General features: G+C 34.5%; 1 protein-coding gene across 5 annotated transcripts in view; it reads right to left on the minus strand.

Moving 5' to 3' along the window:
- Nucleotides 1-658: 658 nt before the first annotated feature.
- The window catches only part of LOC118733847 (histone deacetylase 4), a 70,821-nt gene continuing 53,269 nt past the window's right edge, over nt 659-18,210 (minus strand). For all 5 annotated transcript variants that reach the window (XM_036463433.1, XM_036463430.1, XM_036463432.1 and 2 more), the window contains 11 exons: nt 15,536-15,697; nt 15,382-15,452; nt 15,144-15,274; nt 11,073-11,213; nt 9,060-9,832; nt 5,486-5,791; nt 4,496-5,368; nt 3,003-3,122; nt 2,475-2,909; nt 2,274-2,407; nt 659-2,215 (listed from right to left, as the gene is read on the minus strand). In XM_036463433.1, coding sequence (XP_036319326.1) covers nt 2,161-2,215; nt 2,274-2,407; nt 2,475-2,909; nt 3,003-3,122; nt 4,496-5,368; nt 5,486-5,791; nt 9,060-9,832; nt 11,073-11,213; nt 15,144-15,274; nt 15,382-15,452; nt 15,536-15,697 — 3,201 coding nt within the window. In that variant the 3' untranslated portion in view covers nt 659-2,160. The remainder of the gene's footprint in view (nt 2,216-2,273; nt 2,408-2,474; nt 2,910-3,002; nt 3,123-4,495; nt 5,369-5,485; nt 5,792-9,059; nt 9,833-11,072; nt 11,214-15,143; nt 15,275-15,381; nt 15,453-15,535; nt 15,698-18,210) is intronic.

An 18,210-nucleotide genomic window follows, 5' to 3' on the forward strand; every position in this document is an offset into this window, starting at 1 on the left:
TCTTCCTTTCACTTGAAATTTCCATTTGTAACAATAAAGCAACATTTATTTTGTTCAAACATGCATGTGCGTGGAATCACCACTTTAGTGAATTCTTTTTTGAAGCGTGAAGACAGCATAAATTAACTTAAATCCACGCCCGACTATGCATATATAAGTATGTTTATTACTTTGTATATTGTACATTTATGTAATACTTCTATATTGATAGTAACGTATCTTCACAATGTTTTTATTCCGCGATCAAAAGGAGACAGCGTTTCGTTAGTATAAATGTATATTTGTGAAATACTACAAACAAACAACTGCCAAGTCACTCCAGGAGTGGTTTAAATTAAATATAATAAAACAATTTAACATTTATGTACAAAAAATGGTTCCATGAAAGTCATTGGTGCAAGCTTTGTGGAAACCAGCAGATTTGAAAAAGCAGCAAGAGATGTAAAGGTTACACTTGAGGCGATTACCGTAACCACTCTTAAAAGATATACTGTGAGGTTGCGTGCCTTCCTTTCCAGCGCCTCAGCCGACATGTAGCCAAAAAGCCAAAAAGTCTTTGGGGAATTTGTATGCTGCTACAACAACAACAACAACAACATGTAGCGTCTCCCCGTTTTCCCCAAAATGGCTCAGTTTTATATAGTACAATTCCGCAATGTTTTTTTTTTGCTTTTAAAATTTTGTAGAATTGTGACGGTTACTCCACCGGCTCTGATTTTTTTTTTTTAAATTTTCAACACGTCATTCTGGGCACATTGGCTGCTTGGTTTTCTCGTTCTAATATTATATATCTGCACCCTAATGTTTGCGGATGTACTTTCAAGGTACTGCCAATATAAGAGTATTACATATATGATTGCACGCATGCAAGCATAAATCATAAGTATATGCATATTAAATAAAGTTGCTCCTTACTTCTAAATTACATTTAAATACATAGTACATAGGTACATACATTTGTAGTAATCATAACATATATTTTTTTATCTCATACAACGTAGGCCTACAGTTACAAATACATACATATTTTATTGAGTTTAGATAGTAATAATTAACATATGTATTCAAAAATGTTAAAACTAAAATTTTATTAAAATCAAGTAATTTTAAAAATTACAATGAGTTTTAGGTAAATCTGTGGGTTTGACCGTTACAATGATTTCATTTCGCGTTATTTTGTCTGTTATAAGAGACGGTGGTTAGTTGGTGACAATTGCGCATGGTCATTTAAAATTATTTTGTTAATTTTCTTAAGAATTTCGCCCTTGATTCAATCGTTAACTTTTATCACATTTTTATTGTTTTTCTTCTAAAAATATGTTTTATGCTCTTTGAGTGTGATATAAAGGAAATAAAATTGTTGCTAATGAAAATGAGCTACTACAGTTTATCTTATATACATACATACCATAACATTAAAAATTCTTTCCTAGCCACTATCTTATACCATTGAATCAAAATTCAAGAAACTCTCTGCTTTTATTTTATATGTATTATATTATTATTATTAAATATCAAAAAGCATGCATATGCATTATACTCGTATGTATTTGCACAGATACAAATCAATGTAAATATATGCACCCACAAATCTCTTTTAACGAGTTGCATGTACATCTATCTGTATGCGTTTTTATGCAAGTGTATTATTTTTAAAATATCAAATTTTTTATGTATGCATACATAGAGTACATTTGCTTTAACTATGTATACAATTAACTATATCAATTCTGTTTTCAACATTTTTCCTAAGCTTAGAAACGAACAAATTTCATCGACAAGAGATATATCTTCATTTTTTTCCAATCGCCTTTGAAAAACATCAGCTTCACTTAAATGCTGTGGCGGAATTTTCTCCAGGAATTCCTTGCCGTATAGTTTCAGCTAACAGACAAAAGTGGAAAAATACAAAGAAAATTTTGTAAACAGAAATAGAAACACCGCATCTATATTTTGACATATTCCACACATGTACAAGCAGCTGTATTTCCACAGCCGTCTGGGCGCGTAAATTCAGTATCCACATTGCTAAAGGAGCCGTAATTAATTGCCCGCGGCCTTTTTTTAATGTATCAGCTACATATATACCTATATGCAGGCTTAAGTGCAATGATCGCGTTCAAAATCAGTCAAAAATCGTTCGAGTTTTGCAGTTTTAAATTACTTGACTTCGTCTTGATCCATTGGCTCTTCTGAGTCATCACGAGATAAAGTTCTGAAAAGGCGTATGTGTACACTTGTATGTGTGCTTGCTTTAAAACCCTAAATCGTACCTGTTCATCGATTGCATTGAAAGGCCGGCCATAGCTGTAACGGTTTCCGATTCGTCGCGTTCTATTTTTAACGCCTCGAGTGCGGATAACCCGACAGTATGAGCCAAACGACGCACACATGGCCAGTGTTGTAACTGCAAAAATTAATAAGATTTTTTTTTTTTATAAAAATTTCGTCTAACTTACGCGCGAACAGTTTACCTGTATTGCAATTGTTTTCTGCAATGTATCTATCGCATTCTGACAAGGTTGTCTATTAAGCTCACTTTCCGCAATCGCAGACAATGGATCACCGAGTAGTGCACGTACACACTCTTGTGCAGAATCACAAATTGCCGGTAGGTCATAACCACCCTCTAGCGCCAGCACCACTTTACCCTCAGCTAATTGCATAAGTTCACGCGTCATAAAACCAAAACATGCCGGTGACACTAGGTAACCGCCTAAAGGTGGCGGATGACCAGAAGCAGCGTCGAAACCAGCCGACACCAAAACAATATCTGGGTTAAAACACTTTGCGATTGGCATCACAATCGTACGGAATGCAGCAATATATTCAGCATCGCCTAGTGGTGGATCCAGTGAACCAGACCAGGAAATGTTGACATTAAAACCAGCGCCGGCGGCAACACCGCACTATGATAGCGAACGAAAAAAAAAAGAAAAAGAAAACAAAATAAAGTTATTTACAGTGAAAATATTTGAGTTGCAAAATTTAAATTCAATTACCTCAGTTGAGCCGCCAGTGCCGGGGAAAAAGTTGCCATCGTCATGCCGGTGTATGGACAAATACAGCACATCAGGGTTATCATAGAATGCTTGCTGTGTGCCATTACCATGATGCACGTCCTAAATATTGAAAATATTTTTATATTCGCATCTGTTTTTATTTTTGAAGTGAAACTTCTTTAGCGGCTGTAGTGAATTCAAAATTCTTCACGAAAAAAGGTAACATTTGAGATGCAATAAAAGTGCATTATCAGTGAATTATAGAAACATGCTTGCACCGGGCAAATATTAAGATCTATAGCCATATTCGCGCGAGATCACAAAACTCGTTGAAATACATACTATTATTTTGCGGCATATTTTTAGGCGAAGTAGTTATGACAGTAGTGATTTAATTGCTCATAAGCACAGGACAGTAGGATTAAGATGAATGACCCAATTCTCATGCAAAACTCGCCGCGATGACTATTGTCATATGTGGAATGAAAAAAATATGCCACAGAAACTTGATTTTATTAGCACTAACATTACGTACTAAATTTTGTTTCGTATTTCTTATGTGCTTGTAAGTTAGTTTTACGTACAAAATTTTGTTTCGTATTTTTTTATGTGCTTGTAAGTTAGTTTTCGCGACATACTTTTATGCAAAGAGATTATGACTGTAGCCATTTTGGCAATATTTGTCATCACTAGAGCGAGTTATTTTTATGCAAAATAAGGAGCATAGAGATATGTACCACCTAACTATAAGCAAAGTGTATAAATTTGTATACATTTTGCTTATACAAATTACACTTTGCTTAGTTATGTGGTACATATTTCTAGGCGCCGTATTTAGCATAAAAAAACGCGCTCTAGTCATCATGGATAAGAGAAGAATAAAATTAACGGCCCTATTATCCCCATTATGACTAGCAATCGGATTTATATGCAAAAAAATAAGCCTATTTGTATATTTTGCTCATATTTGTGATGGTACATATTTTTAGGTTTATTTTTTAGCATAAAAATCCGATGTCTTATGGTGACAAAACGCACTACAAAGCATGCTGAAAAACTTGACTTTAAGCGCTCTAATAATGACCGTTTTCCATGTTATAGTTGTAGCCAATTAGGTACATGACAACGACGAAACAATTAATTAATTAATCCCAACGGTTTTTAACCTCCATTCCCGCCCAACACGAGGGGCCCAATGCTTATATTCGGCGTCAAAGTTTTAGGCGCAGTAGTTAAAGCAATCGTTATGCGATGAGTTTTGTCATTGGCGTGGGAATAGGGCCGTAAAATATAAGATTATTCTTCAGGTATGTATTCGTATATGTATGTATATTCCAGCTATTAACAAAAATCTATTATCTACATATATCTTTTTTGGGATATAAAGTAAATAAAATATTTAGTTGTAAGTTTCGCGTGATGAAACGATCAGGAAATTGCTAAAAGTTTCACAGTGTAACCTAAGTCACTTATTTATCTGAAAATATACTCACCCAATCCACAATCAATATACGCTTCACTTCTGGCATACGTTGACGCAGCAATTTTGCAGCAATCGCTATGGAGTTGAAGAAGCAAAAGCCCATCGCCAAATTTGCCTCCGCATGATGGCCTGGTGGTCGCACTACCGCGAAACCATTTTTAATATCGCCTTTAGCTGTTTTAAAAGCCAGATCAATAACACAACCGGCAGCCATGCGTGCAGCAGCTGCAGTATGATCCTTATTCCAAGTAGTGTCCAAATCTACACCATAACCTCCACAGGATAAACGAACAAAACTCGACGCTGGTGGATTATCCAACTTCTGCCGATTCAGTTGACACGAACTCGAAGCAAAGAGCATAGTATGCGCCTCTGTGTGCACTGTTTGTAATTCTTCCAATGTAGCTTTACGTGAACGCAGGCGATCGCAGCGCTTGGCCAAATCAGTTTCAATTAGACGGGCCCAGATACTCTGCAAACGCCCACTATGCTCCGGATGAATTGAATTATCACCACAAGTGCAGGCATGTTTTTGCATTAGATTATCATAGGCGAGACCTGTAGTTGTTTTATGATGGGTAGAATAATCAGTTGCAAGCTTGCTACTGGCTCCAGCAGCAATAACTGATTGAATGGCAGGTAACGAAGAAAACGCACTGGATGCTGTCGCGCCGGCAGACGAGTGCTCGAGCACTCGACGCCGATGCGGCACCGTGAGATTAACTGGAGGAATATGGTCAGCTGATGAAGAAGTAATAATAGGTGGGCCATATTGACCAGTATCTGGAAGTTGACTAATGCCATTTGGGCCCATATGAACCAAAGGGCTAGATAGAGTGCGTGATAAAGGACGCATTAAACTACGTGCAACTGAATCATCCATCTATACGCGAAATAAAGTTGGAAATAAATATATATTTTTTTAATTTAAAATAACTTATATAATAAATAATGCAGTAAAAGGAATGGTTATAATATACATATCTATGTAGGTACGTACTTGTAATGCCTGTCTGTACAGCAGTTCCCGTTGTTGTTGCAGATACTCCTGATCGCGCAACTTACTCGGCGTGTTGGGCAAGCATGCGCCCAACGGAACATTTGTCGTTTCTGGCAGATTTTGTGAGGTACACGTGGGTACAATACTTGTAATGACGGTTTTTGGTGGCTTCTTTTTATCCGTCAGATCAATAACTTCGGCCGCATCTTCTTCCTCTTTTAGTTGTGGTTCTCTATTAGCGCTACTACGATTGATCAATGTTTGGCGTATTTTCTGCGTAACCAACATGTGTGCCTGTTGTTCAGCCTGCAAAAAAGTAACGTCCCCACATAGTTCGAAATTACATAAGTCTTTCTGATTAAGTTAGTCTTTTTAGCAGAGACATAACTATTATAAGAAAAATAATAAAAGTCAGTCAATTACACTGATGCCAGATGCCACTATCCAATTTGTATGTAAAATCGCACGTCGATTCCGAAAATCGAGCTAATTTTTTTTTTTGTAGGGATACGTTTATGAAATATTTGCAATTTACCGTTATTCAGCTTAAAAAAATAGTAGTTCCAATTAATCAGGTATATGTTACAAAGCAATTAAATAATCGTAATACAAGGTACGGAAAATGATAGAAAATAAAATTCTCCATAAACCGTATATAGATTAATTAATCATTCCCGATTTTTTTGTTTTTTGATGAAAAAATTCAAAAAATTCAAACTTTAACAGGGAAAAAGTCAAAATGGTCAAATGAAAATGCGCAAGGATCTTTTGTATGAAATATCAGCAGAAAAGAGTGTTACTCATACGCCGCGTACACCTGAGTAGTTAGAGTGTTTGCATTGAATACAAGATGTGTCAGAAATGATTAATTAATTTCTCAGTAACTATCAGGGCTATCGAAAATTGATATATATACAGTTTATGGAGAATTTCATTTTCTATCACTTCCCGTATTTTGCATTACGATTATTCAATTGGTTCGAAAGATATACGTGATTAAGTGAAACCCCTATTTTTTAAAGCTGAGTAACGGTAAATTGCATATATCTCGAAAAGTTATCCATAGAAAAATATGATCTCGATTTGCAGAATCACCGAGGAATTCTACGTGGGAATTGGATAGTGGCATCCATAAAACATATTTTCTGTAAACCAGTGTAATTATTATATTAAGATAAATATTTTTCGAGTCATCCATAATTATTATTCAAGGACTTATATTATAAAAGTCCTTTCATAATAATTATCAGAGAGATCATAATTTTTAAGTCTTCAAAGACTTTTATTTTAAGACTTATATTGTAAAAGTCTTTTCATAATTATTATGAGCGCGAAAAAATTTTTAAGTCTTAAAAGACTTTCAGCATTAGTTGGGGACCAGGCTAGGTGGGTACCAGTTCGCGACTAATTGGGGAGTAGTTTGGGACCAGTTGGGGCTTGGTTTGGGACCCGCTCGGGACTATCTACCAAATTTTTTCGCACTCATAATTATTATGACGACTTTTATAATACAAGTCTCAAAATAAAAGTCTTTGAAGACTTAAAAATATTTATCTCGCAGATAACTATTATGAAAATACTTCTATTATATAAGTCTTAAAATAATAGGTATCGATGACTTAAAAAAATTTTTCTCACGCATAATTATTATCAAAAAACTTTTATAATTCTTACGAAAATTTGAATGACTTTTTAAAACTCCACCATGAAATAATTATTATTTGGGTCTCTGCGCTTTAGGTGTATTTTTAAATAATAAAGTCGGTTTTTCTAGTAAAAATTTAATTTCAAATTTATAAATTTCTGTTTTTTTTTCATCAAAATCGTTAAAAATTGCAATATAAGCATATCATCGGGTCTTTAATTACTCAGATCTGTGTGGTTTCTCCTTAAAAAACTAACCAGCGATTTTGGTAGGTATTAGGTACTATGCTACAAAAAAAAAATCCATCCCGAAAATTTTTCGAGAAAATAATTTCTATAATTTTGCATAGCGTTTGCGATAGAGTCCGACCGATTCCCAATTTTTGGCCGATTCCAATTCCTTAAAAAAAACTACCAGAATATAAATTCATTCAAGAACACATGCTTTTAATAAATTCTAATAGTAACAAAAGAAAAACTAAGTAACATTACAAAAACAATAATCATCCAAGAATCTATTCACTTATTTGTGTACATACATAAATATGTTTTAAAAAATAGTATATCGCTTATATATATCGTTGCAATACTTTGTTCCATAGTCTTTTTCTCATTCAATGTAAAATAAATGAAAGTATTGTTGTAACGTAAATAATTTAACAATCCAATGAAAAGAACCCGAAAGATTTAGGAATTCAGCGATTAATTCAAGGATAATCATAACAATACATACAGTGACGAAAATATAAATACGGAAGAAACATTTTAGCATTCTTTGGTTATTTCCCTTTCGTTTATTTAATGTTTATTACTTTTTTTGAAAGTGTAGCCCATTAAAAAAAAGACGTGTAAGTAAAAATTTCAAACTTTGTACAAAAATTAGCAAAATTTCACAGCGTTTTTATTAGATTTTCTAGAGACATTCTAAGTATGCAACTTTATAGCCCATTCAATTTTTTTATACGAAGTGCAAATTTTTACCGTGGATTTTTGACAACTTTTTTGTAGACAGTGTTGCTGATTTTCTCCATAAAAAAAAAATATATAATATACATTTTTTAAACAAAGAAAAATAGCCAAAACTTGCTAAAATGTGTCTTCCCTATTTACATTCTCGCCACCGTACATCATAAAAACGAAACATGAGAACAAATTTATGGCAGAAGGACTCAGATGCATTAATATTTTAAGATTTTAAGAAATTAAAAAAGGTAAAAATAAATAACATGGAATGAAGTGCGAAAAAAGGAAAATGAATCGACTAAGAGTCCGATGCCGATGCCCAGTTTTTGGCCGATATAAGCCGATGCCGACACCGATTAATCGGTCGGACTCTAGTTGGCGCGCATTACAAGCGTTAACTTCGAAATAACATAAGTTTTTCTGATTTAATTAGCCTCTTTATGGGTATTTTTAACTAATACTGTTGGCTGTTTTAGCAAAAATTCAATTCTAAATTATATACACGATTTTCGGCTTTTAATGCAAATTGCCAAAAATTCTGAATTCATTAATAAAAAAAAATCTCGATATTTAAAAAAATAACCTAATTATTGGAAGGGAAAAAACATTAATATTTCTAATTTTTATTGGTTAAACTCGAAAAATATAAATCTATTAAATTACAACAAAATATATCGAGTCCTAACCGCTAAAAAGATGTAAGCGACATTTTTTCCAAAATATCATTTTTGATGCAGAAATGCTCTAGGAACATTTCTGCCTCAAAAACAAAATTTTGAAAAAAAATTTCGCTTACATCTTTATGTGAGTGCAATCGAGAGTTCTTTGCTACTGATTATTTCCGTTCTTGTTTTCATCATCTTCGTACGTGAAATTGCGATCAATATCGAAATATTTATCTATAAATCGACCGATAAATTATCAACAAATCTACCGATAAGTTATCGAAATCAATATCGATACTCACATCACTGTTCTCATAGTGCGTTTGCCCCACGCCGATCTGTCCAGTTCCGGTGAGCATCGGGTGACCCAGCGGTAGAGGAGCCGATTGAGTACGTCCCAATGGTCGATGTCCTTGCTTATTTAGGTGGGCGTGTGCCACTTGGGCATCAGTAATGGGCTGGCCATACATCGACGGTGAAACACCGACCATTGGTGCGCCTGGATGTAGACTACTAGAGCCTAGGACAGCGTGACTGTGTGCGCTAGCGCCACCTGCAGTTAGGAGTGTTGAAGCGGCATGCGCAATAGGTGGTATAACATCACTGGCCAAAGAAGCTTGTGACGATGAGGTGGACGTAGCCGATGCAGAACGCACTACTGGCGAAGGGGCGGGTGGCAGGGCAGCCGCTATCACAGTAGTATGCGATGAAGATGGTGGCGGTGGCGGTGGCGGTTGGTGACGAGCGAATGGCATCGCCAGTGGACTGTAGTATGTAGGAGCGGCTAGAGTAGGTACATGTTGTCGCATAGCGGCCAGCACAGCATAGTTGTTGGCTTGAGCATGTGCATGGCTTGCCAAATGAGGTCCGCCAAGCGGAATATTTGGCATCGAGGGTGAGCTAAACAGCGAGAGATCATTTATACTACTGCGCTGGCCGGGCTGATATTGACTACTTTCCTCGTTTTCTTCTTGAATGGGTGCACTAGTAGGTGAGCCGCGACTACCCACAACGCCAGAAGAGAGTGTGGACGAAGGTGGTGAGTTTGGTCCAGAATCTGGTGTGCTGCTGCAATCTGTTGATTGAGAATTAAATTGACCAATTATTTGAGTTTTTTTTTTTTGTGTGTCCTAAAGGACTCATATTAAGCTGTGCGGTATTATATATATGTAGATATATGTATGTGTGTAAAATGTAGATATGTCAAATATTTTATACATACATATGTACATACATATATCTATATACATACTTTTAAAGGGGTTTTATTTTATTTCATTAGTAATATGAAAATATAAAAGAATCCTCTGAAGCATTAAACACATTCAAAGCATTACAAAACAAATTAGCAAGCATTCAAGTCATATTTCGAGGAAAACATATAAGCTTTCATTCTGTTAATGGTATGCAGCAATAATTTATAGTAAATACCTACATACACATAGCAAAAATCGTTCATCATTTGTTAACAAACCAGAATCCAGAGCGAAGCAATTGTGGTTGAGAATAGTTTAAAAGTAAGTATGTTGAAATTCTTTATAGTCCAGGGAATAAAGACAAAACTCGGAAAGCCGGACTCGGAATTAGGGAAATGCTGGATTTTTATATGGACCTTTTTTTTGTGGCTTCAAACAACATGCCAAAAGATTCGATTACGCCTAGATATGTTACGCGGTGTGAAAGGTCACAATAAACGGTTTTTTTTTGCGAAAATATCAGGCTTGATCCTGTTCTGTTTACTCGGATTAAGTGTAGTAAAACTGTCAAGTAACAGAAATAAGCTCACAGCTGGTACGGAATAGGTTTCAAGTAAAATAATGTAAAATCGGTATTAGGTCTACGGTTAACGTCTACTTTTACAAAAAAATTATGGTTGCCGAGTTTTAAGCTTAGGGAATTGTCTACAAAAAATATGGGGTCACTTTTTTCGCTAGAATAGCGGTTCTCGAGCAAATTTGATTCGAAAAGTTAGCCTACCTAGCAGCAATAGAATCAATGGGGCTTTTTTTTATCAATCCCTGATTGTTCCGAAATGAATTGTCTTTATTCCTTGTACTACTAAAATTATTAAATTTTTTTAATTCCACATACATAAGTACATATATGTATGTACATAATTCTTGTAATTTTCTATTCCTTTTAAATTTCTATTATTAATAATTTTAATTTATTTGCATTGCCTTGATTTTACACCTAATAAATAAAAAAATGCTTAAATTTGTCTTGTCTTCGCTTGTTTTGCTCTGCTTTGCTTGTTTCGTGTTTACATATATATGCTATATATAAATAGTGTTAAAGCCTTGCATTATACGTACTTGTTAAAGCGGAATTTTGCTTCTGCTGCCTTCGCTGCAATATGCGCTCATGCCGACGTAACCCAGCTGGACCACTGATCCTCTGCTTGCGCTCAATAACGCTTTGCTTTAGACGTAGCTTCAGCAAATTTGGTTCGGATGCTGTATGTGAATATTATTGCCAGTGGTTATTTTTAGATACTAAAGTTGATTTTATTTTTCTTTTTTTTTGTTGTTGTTGTTATGCTACTTAAATTTCTACGAAGTTCGATAGCAATATACAACTGCTACATTTGTGCTCATGAGCAATAATTCTCAGTATTGTAAAAATAAAGTAATGAAAAAGCTTTCCTTTTGTTCAGAGGACTTAACTAAAAAAAAAAGAACTAACGAGAAATATCATACACTTAAGACCGCTTAATTAATTTAATGTTTAACCCTTAGTCATGCCATTGGTAATTTAATTTTCTAAATACGTCTATTTTCCAATTTGGTTTTTGTATGATTTTGAAGTGATAATAATATCAATACAGTAGATGCTCGCATATTAGAACCATATTATAAGGCCATAAATAACAAAAATAAGGAACCACTTTGTGTTTACGGTAATTCTGATTTCTGAAATACTCTAATTTCTGGAAGTTTTTTTTATGCGAATATGAATTAAAAATGGATTAAATTTACTTAAGAGCACTACAATAGAACTCTTTTTTGAACATCATTTTATTTAATAAAAACAAGAAAACGAAACGTAACAATCTAGTGCAATACATGTAACATGTATTTTTTTTTTTTTATTAAAAATATATGGTTGTATTAAATTGAAAATAGTGGGTAGCACAGATAAATTGGTGAGTCCCCTTTTAAGTTTTAGTTTATTCAAATAAAATACAGGTTTTCCTGTGATCAAAAAAAAAAAAAAAATGTTTTGCAAATTCTAATTTTAATTTCTGGAAGATTCGAATTTCTGAGATTTCCAATTTGTGAGCGGCTACTGTATTAGGATATGTATTAAAAAATATGATTAAGGAAGTCCCTGACAATGACTTTAACAACTCATTTTAAACTGCTGCAACAAATACAATGAGAACTTCTTCCACCGCGGCTCTAGAGTCGCTCCTGGTTTGAACTCCACTCCATATTTTTATCCAGACAACAGCAGCTTGAGGGGGATCCGAATGTGATTTGAATCAGATGGTACCCTTCGTGAGAAGAGCTAACATAGCAGTATTTTGGGTAAAACATCCGATCTACGATATGGGGGTTCACTGAATCGTTCATAAAAGAAATTTACTTTGGAAGGTAATTCCAGGTCAAAACACCATATTGAGAGGTTTGGTCAAATATTTAACCTCAATTCGATCACAGATATGTACACAGACCGGATGCGGGTGTTTATGGACCCATTGTATTTCTGCCCGAAGTACAAGCAATCTCAATCTGTGTCATAATCAACCTTAAAAAGAGTTTAATAGAGTTTAATATGCGGCCCGCAGGAACCTACTCAACAGGACGATAACCTATGGACTCATCAGGATGTGCTTTGGCACTCTTCAACTCTTGGTAGCAAGAAACACAGCAACAGTTTGCTGGGCACGAGAACACTGCAGGATTGAAGGTAACGAAGTCGCTGACGAAATGGCTAGGAAAGGCTCATCCATTTTGGCAGCAGAACCGGTTAATTGGTAAACTTATAATGCAGTAAGTACTGGAGAGTGTTAGGAGTCCTTAGACGGGCTTACACTTTATCGATATTTTTTGGCTATAAAAGGCATACATCTTTTGAAAAGTGCCAACTTCAAGTTGCTTACTGCTTATCTAACTCGTCATAACCACCTCCCTTCTTACATGTACCATATCGTCGATGTTTTTGCAAAACCGCCCATCGCCCAATTGCAAAACCGCCTATCTTATGGCACTCAAATTTTACAGGAGAGCGAAAAAACGGTTTATTCTTTGAATTCATTGCCTTGTATTTTCTCTAGCTATTATTTTACAAATCTGTTGTTTTAATAACGATTTTAATAGTTTTATGCATAAATCTCGATGCCTGGAGTTCAGGGTTACCAAATCTAATTTTTGCCACAACGGCGATTTAGGCGGTTTTGCAACTGGTCGATGGGCGATATTGCAAAAACATCGACGATATAACTTTGTGACAAAATAATCTCGAAACCAATAACAATTCTTACTAAACATTTTAGTTATATGTTTAGGAAATACTTTATCTTTTATGTTAACTCGGTAGAACCCAGTCTAAATGGCATCTAAGGTATTAAGTTTTTAAAGAAAAAATATATAAGCGTTTTAGCGCTACGATGGTCTAAATAAATGCAAAATTCACCATATTTGTTTTATTTGTGCCTTAGTCTTTGCCTAATCAACCTTATTAGTAATTGGAAGCAAAATTTAATATAAATTGTTTGAAATAAAAAAGCATAAATTAATGCCTTATATGAGATATTCCCAACAATGTTTACGACATTGTCGTATTGCTGTATGTCGTAAACTTTAAGCAACTAAAAATATATATCGAGGGTTCTTGAGGTAGCCTAAAAGTCATCTAAATTGTCACGCCTTTAAAAAATAGTTGATTGTGGTTTCAAGTCCTCTAAACATTAATGTAACCATTTAATGTTTACGACATACATACATCAATACGACATTTGTTGTGAATATCTAATAAGTAAAATATGTAATTATTTTTAGAGTTTCTTTGAATCCTTCAATGAATGGTAGTAGAACATAACATACATATGAAACAACAATGCTTTTTTTAGTTTTATTAGCTCACATAGATACATATTGTTTCCTATATATACATACATATGTATATTCATACATACATACTTATAAAAAAAAACTTATGTATTTGATATATACATTCCTAGAGCGCCTTTGCCGATTACTTGTGAAAATTAAAAGTGAAGAAACCCCAAATCAGACTTTATAAATAACTTTAAATGCATAGTATACCCAAATCCCCCAGGGAGGAATTTGAGGAAAAAACACTTTTGAACCCCCTTAAGGTGAGTAGGTGAGTTAGGTGAGTAAGGTAGTTTTCATCGAGTAGCTAATCAATAGAAAGTTTATGTAAGAGGCGTAGCAAGTTTTAAGAAATTCCGAACCTTTTAAACATATTTATGTTGGTAATACCAGTTTCACGAAAACAATTTAAGTGAAAAATTATATTTTTGTTTGAATTTTTAATATGGAAACCGACAGCAAATAAAAAAATAATAATTTTTCTCTTAAATTGCTTTCGTGAAACCGGCAGTAGGTAAGGACCGTTTTTCTGTACAGGAAATGAAAATTAACAGCCGAATGTGAGTTACCCCCTGCGTTAATGCAAAGAAGCATCCGTTTTTTTTTTTATTTCTAAACTAAAATTCCCAATTTGCGCAACTAATATTGGACATTTCCATCAATTATTGCTAAGAAATAAAAGAGCCTGATGCTTTGCATTGATGCATTTCCGAACAGGGCGTTAACCCCACTGTGCAAACGGCCATATATTCGACTTATGACTTTAACTATTGCTCAATAAAATTTCTCACCTGCACTATATGTACATATTTCTCTATAAGTATGTATAGTCTTGTATATTATATAAAACAATATGATAGTTTTCGTTATTTCGGTATTATTTCAAACATTTCAATTACAACAAAAAATTAACTCATTTAATCAAATAGTAAACATAATGTTGGTAATTTTAACAAAAACGTTCTTGTATTCATGCAGGGATTTATTGCTTCATTTATTTTATTATTATTTTTAAGCAGTAAAAATTATTATATTGCGCGTATTTATGTATGTATGTATGTAGCATGGAAAAAGTAAGGTTTTATTAACCCAGTCGGAAAATCAACCACTTTAAAAGGAATTAAATCAGTAGGTACTTCTTTTATTAGATCAGATTAGTTAATTGACCAATTCTGCATATGATTTCAACTAATTTCAAATGCATTTGGCTTAAAGAACTTCAAAATCAGTGGCCGATTTAGATTTACATACATACATAAATACGCATTTGTGACTGAATTTAAGCAAGCTGATACGAGTATCATATTAAATTAAAAAAACACTTGCCTGTTTTGCGTAGTGGAAAGTCGGATTCATATTTCAAAAATGAAGATGGTGGTTGCGGTATTTTATATGGATGGGAACTTGTTAGAGAACCAGCTGGTAACGATTCACCGGATGAGCTTTTCACAACACCTCTATTAAGAGAAAAAAAAAAAAATAAATAAAAAGCAATCAATGTAACAGAAAGATTTGAGTGACATGGTTAGTTTCAGAGCACAGCGCTGGAGCATGAAAAATTTACCTATTTCTGTAAGGTGACGTGGTTGTTATGCCATTGGAGGAGGCCGCTTGTTTGCGGTTAATTAGAAAGTTCTGTAATAATGAAAACCATCAAATAATTGAAAGTATGTATATCATAGAGCTATTTATATGGTAATAACATTTCATTTACTTACGTTTAAAATTTGCTTGACTTCGGGACTGGCATTGGCACTGCAGTTTTCCTTCCGCTTGATTACGTCACGCTCGCGCCGTTCTCTTTGTTGCTGCTCTTCTGCGGCAGTGGAAAGTCTTTGTTCTCGTAGTTCCTGGAAAGCGCCATGTGAATGCACCGCAAACTACATAATTACAATAAGTTCGAAAAAGTTTTGGTTTTGGTTTTGGTTTTTTTTTGCAATTTTTGAATCTCAATCAAACGATTATTTTGAACTGAAATTTTTTAGTTTCGTGATTTTATTATAGCTACATAGTACATGCATATTATTATATATGGATCATTGAAATACGAGGTACGATTGCTTATCGCTAGCTTAGAGTGAAAAGGTGCTAAGTGCAGTTTTTGCAAATTTTATAGCAGAGGATGACAACCTTTTAAAGTAATTTTCTTGGAGCACTTATTTTTTAAAAATCATTAAACTTTTGGTAAGGAAGAATTTCGATTATTACAGTAAAACTATTTAATTAAAAAATGTTGGGTGTGTTCGAAACACTGCAGCCTTGTTGGTTTCTTGATGATATGTTGCTGATGCTCAGCTCAAAATCTTCTGAAATGTTGCAGAAATTGTGCAGTAAAACTTTTTATGTTTCTTTTGATTGGCCAATAATGAGTAACTTATTTTCAAAATTTTGTTGCTCAAACCCTTGATGTAGGCAGAGTCACCCAAGTTTTCGCGTAGAACGTTATACTCTTTCATAAAAAGTAACATTGCCGCATTAATTGCAGCTCGAATACACCCTGTATGGCCGAAAGTAGGGTAGCACGAAAAATGTAAAAAGGCAATATCTTGGTTCGGCCAATTAATTAATTGCCTTACAAAAATTCTTTGCTTGTATGGTGGTACGGTCTAATGTACATATGTACAGATATCTTACTGATAGCTTTTTTGATAAAACTGGTTTTATAGATTCAAAATTATTTGGCCTGTTTCTTGTTTTCGTATGAATCCAAAATCTTTGTATAAAAAAGTAATGGAAATTTTCAAATATTCCATTAAGTAGTACAAATAAGATTACGGCCAACTGCTCTTTTAAGAGACATTTACACTTTTATTAAAGGACCTAGACCGAGTTTGCCACTCTAAGCATAATTGCCACTTATAAGTTTTTGCAAAATTGGGAAACGCTTTCACTACTCACTAGAAAGTTTTTGCACTTAGTATACAAATTGGATTACTACAGGAGAAATTAATTTTAAGATTAGGTTTAATAAAATAATAGATTGGCGCTTATATATATGTTAGTGTTTGGCGAGCTTCTCCTCCGATTTGTGGCGTGCGCGTGTTGTCAAACAAAGGGAAGAGATCTACAGTTTTATGCCGACTCCGCACAGCGATTGTATTTTTATGAGAAGCTCTTTTTCAAGTCAGAAATACACTCGGAGGTTCGTAAATAAATCCCCAACTTCCAAGTGCAATCAAGTAAAGGGTAAAAGTTGACAAAAAGAGGCTAATACAGTGGTTTAGTTTTGACCAGACTAAAGTTAACATTTGTGTCACCGATGGCATTACATATTTGAGGAGACTACTACCATGGTGGAGCCAATACGATTGTGAGGAGGTGTTTTTCTACTGAAGGCCGGTCGCTATTGCATAGAATCTGTGAAAATCTGGTAGCCAAACTTCTCTACAACCGGCATACCTAAAATAAATGGATGCTGGTATGATACTGAGTGGGGCAAGGCGCAGATGGCTGATTACAGAGATCTTGGCACAAGTCTTTTTTCGATGCTTAGGATAGTACGCCACCACATATTTTGTTGAGTAGATTCTATAATGTTGAGTTCCTGTATCGGAATCCTTGGTAAAGGCCAACACTGAACCCGGCCTTAATATTGTCGAATCTTTATTGTTGGCTGAAAGAGTGACAATGGATCAGGAACTGGTGTCTACATATATCGAAAATAATGGGGATAAGTTTCAATTTTCTCTTGAGGAACATGCCTCGGTATTATAAGCCGAGGTATTTGCAATGCCCAAAGCCATGGGCTACGTTTTGGAAAATAGTTGCCGATGCAGCAGCTAACTTGTGCGTAGTGGCAGCCAAGCTGCACTCGAGGCATTGGTCAGCACTCTAACTACTTTGCAGATGGGACTGCAGGCATATGAGACTGTTGACATATGAAAAAAGCATGAAATTATAGTAGAACAGGAAGGCTACTTATAAATGTAACCAATTGCTTTTTTACCATTACTTTTTTGGCGTTTTTAGAGGACCTATTAAAAATAGTTGATGCTAAAAAACGGTTAAATAAACAATTGGGTATTATTACTGGAAGCCTCTTAAAGAGAAACAGAAGCTTACGTTCGGAAAATATAAATTTTCAAGAATTCTATACCATTTCTACGAAAATGTGCTTTTTTCGCCACATAAAATACATGGGCTTTGAGGCAGTTCCAAAAGTCTTTGTTTCCATTTAGAAAAATCCCCACCCTAATGTACATTGCACTAATCCTAATACTTAGTAAGTATTAAAATTAAAGTGCATAATACGCTTTGTGTTAAAATCAGTGAATCTCAAAAATCAGAATTTTCGTGGGTTTTAAATAAAGTATGAAAGGTAATTTCTTCTTTTTTAAATGGAGCAGAAGAAGGAAACAAAGTTAAGTCAAAATCCAGCTGCTACAAATAGTTA

Source organism: Rhagoletis pomonella, unplaced genomic scaffold, assembly GCF_013731165.1.
Source record: "Rhagoletis pomonella isolate Grant_MI unplaced genomic scaffold, Rhpom_1.0 Rhpom_scaffold_00002, whole genome shotgun sequence".
Classification (NCBI taxonomy): domain Eukaryota; kingdom Metazoa; phylum Arthropoda; class Insecta; order Diptera; family Tephritidae; genus Rhagoletis; species Rhagoletis pomonella.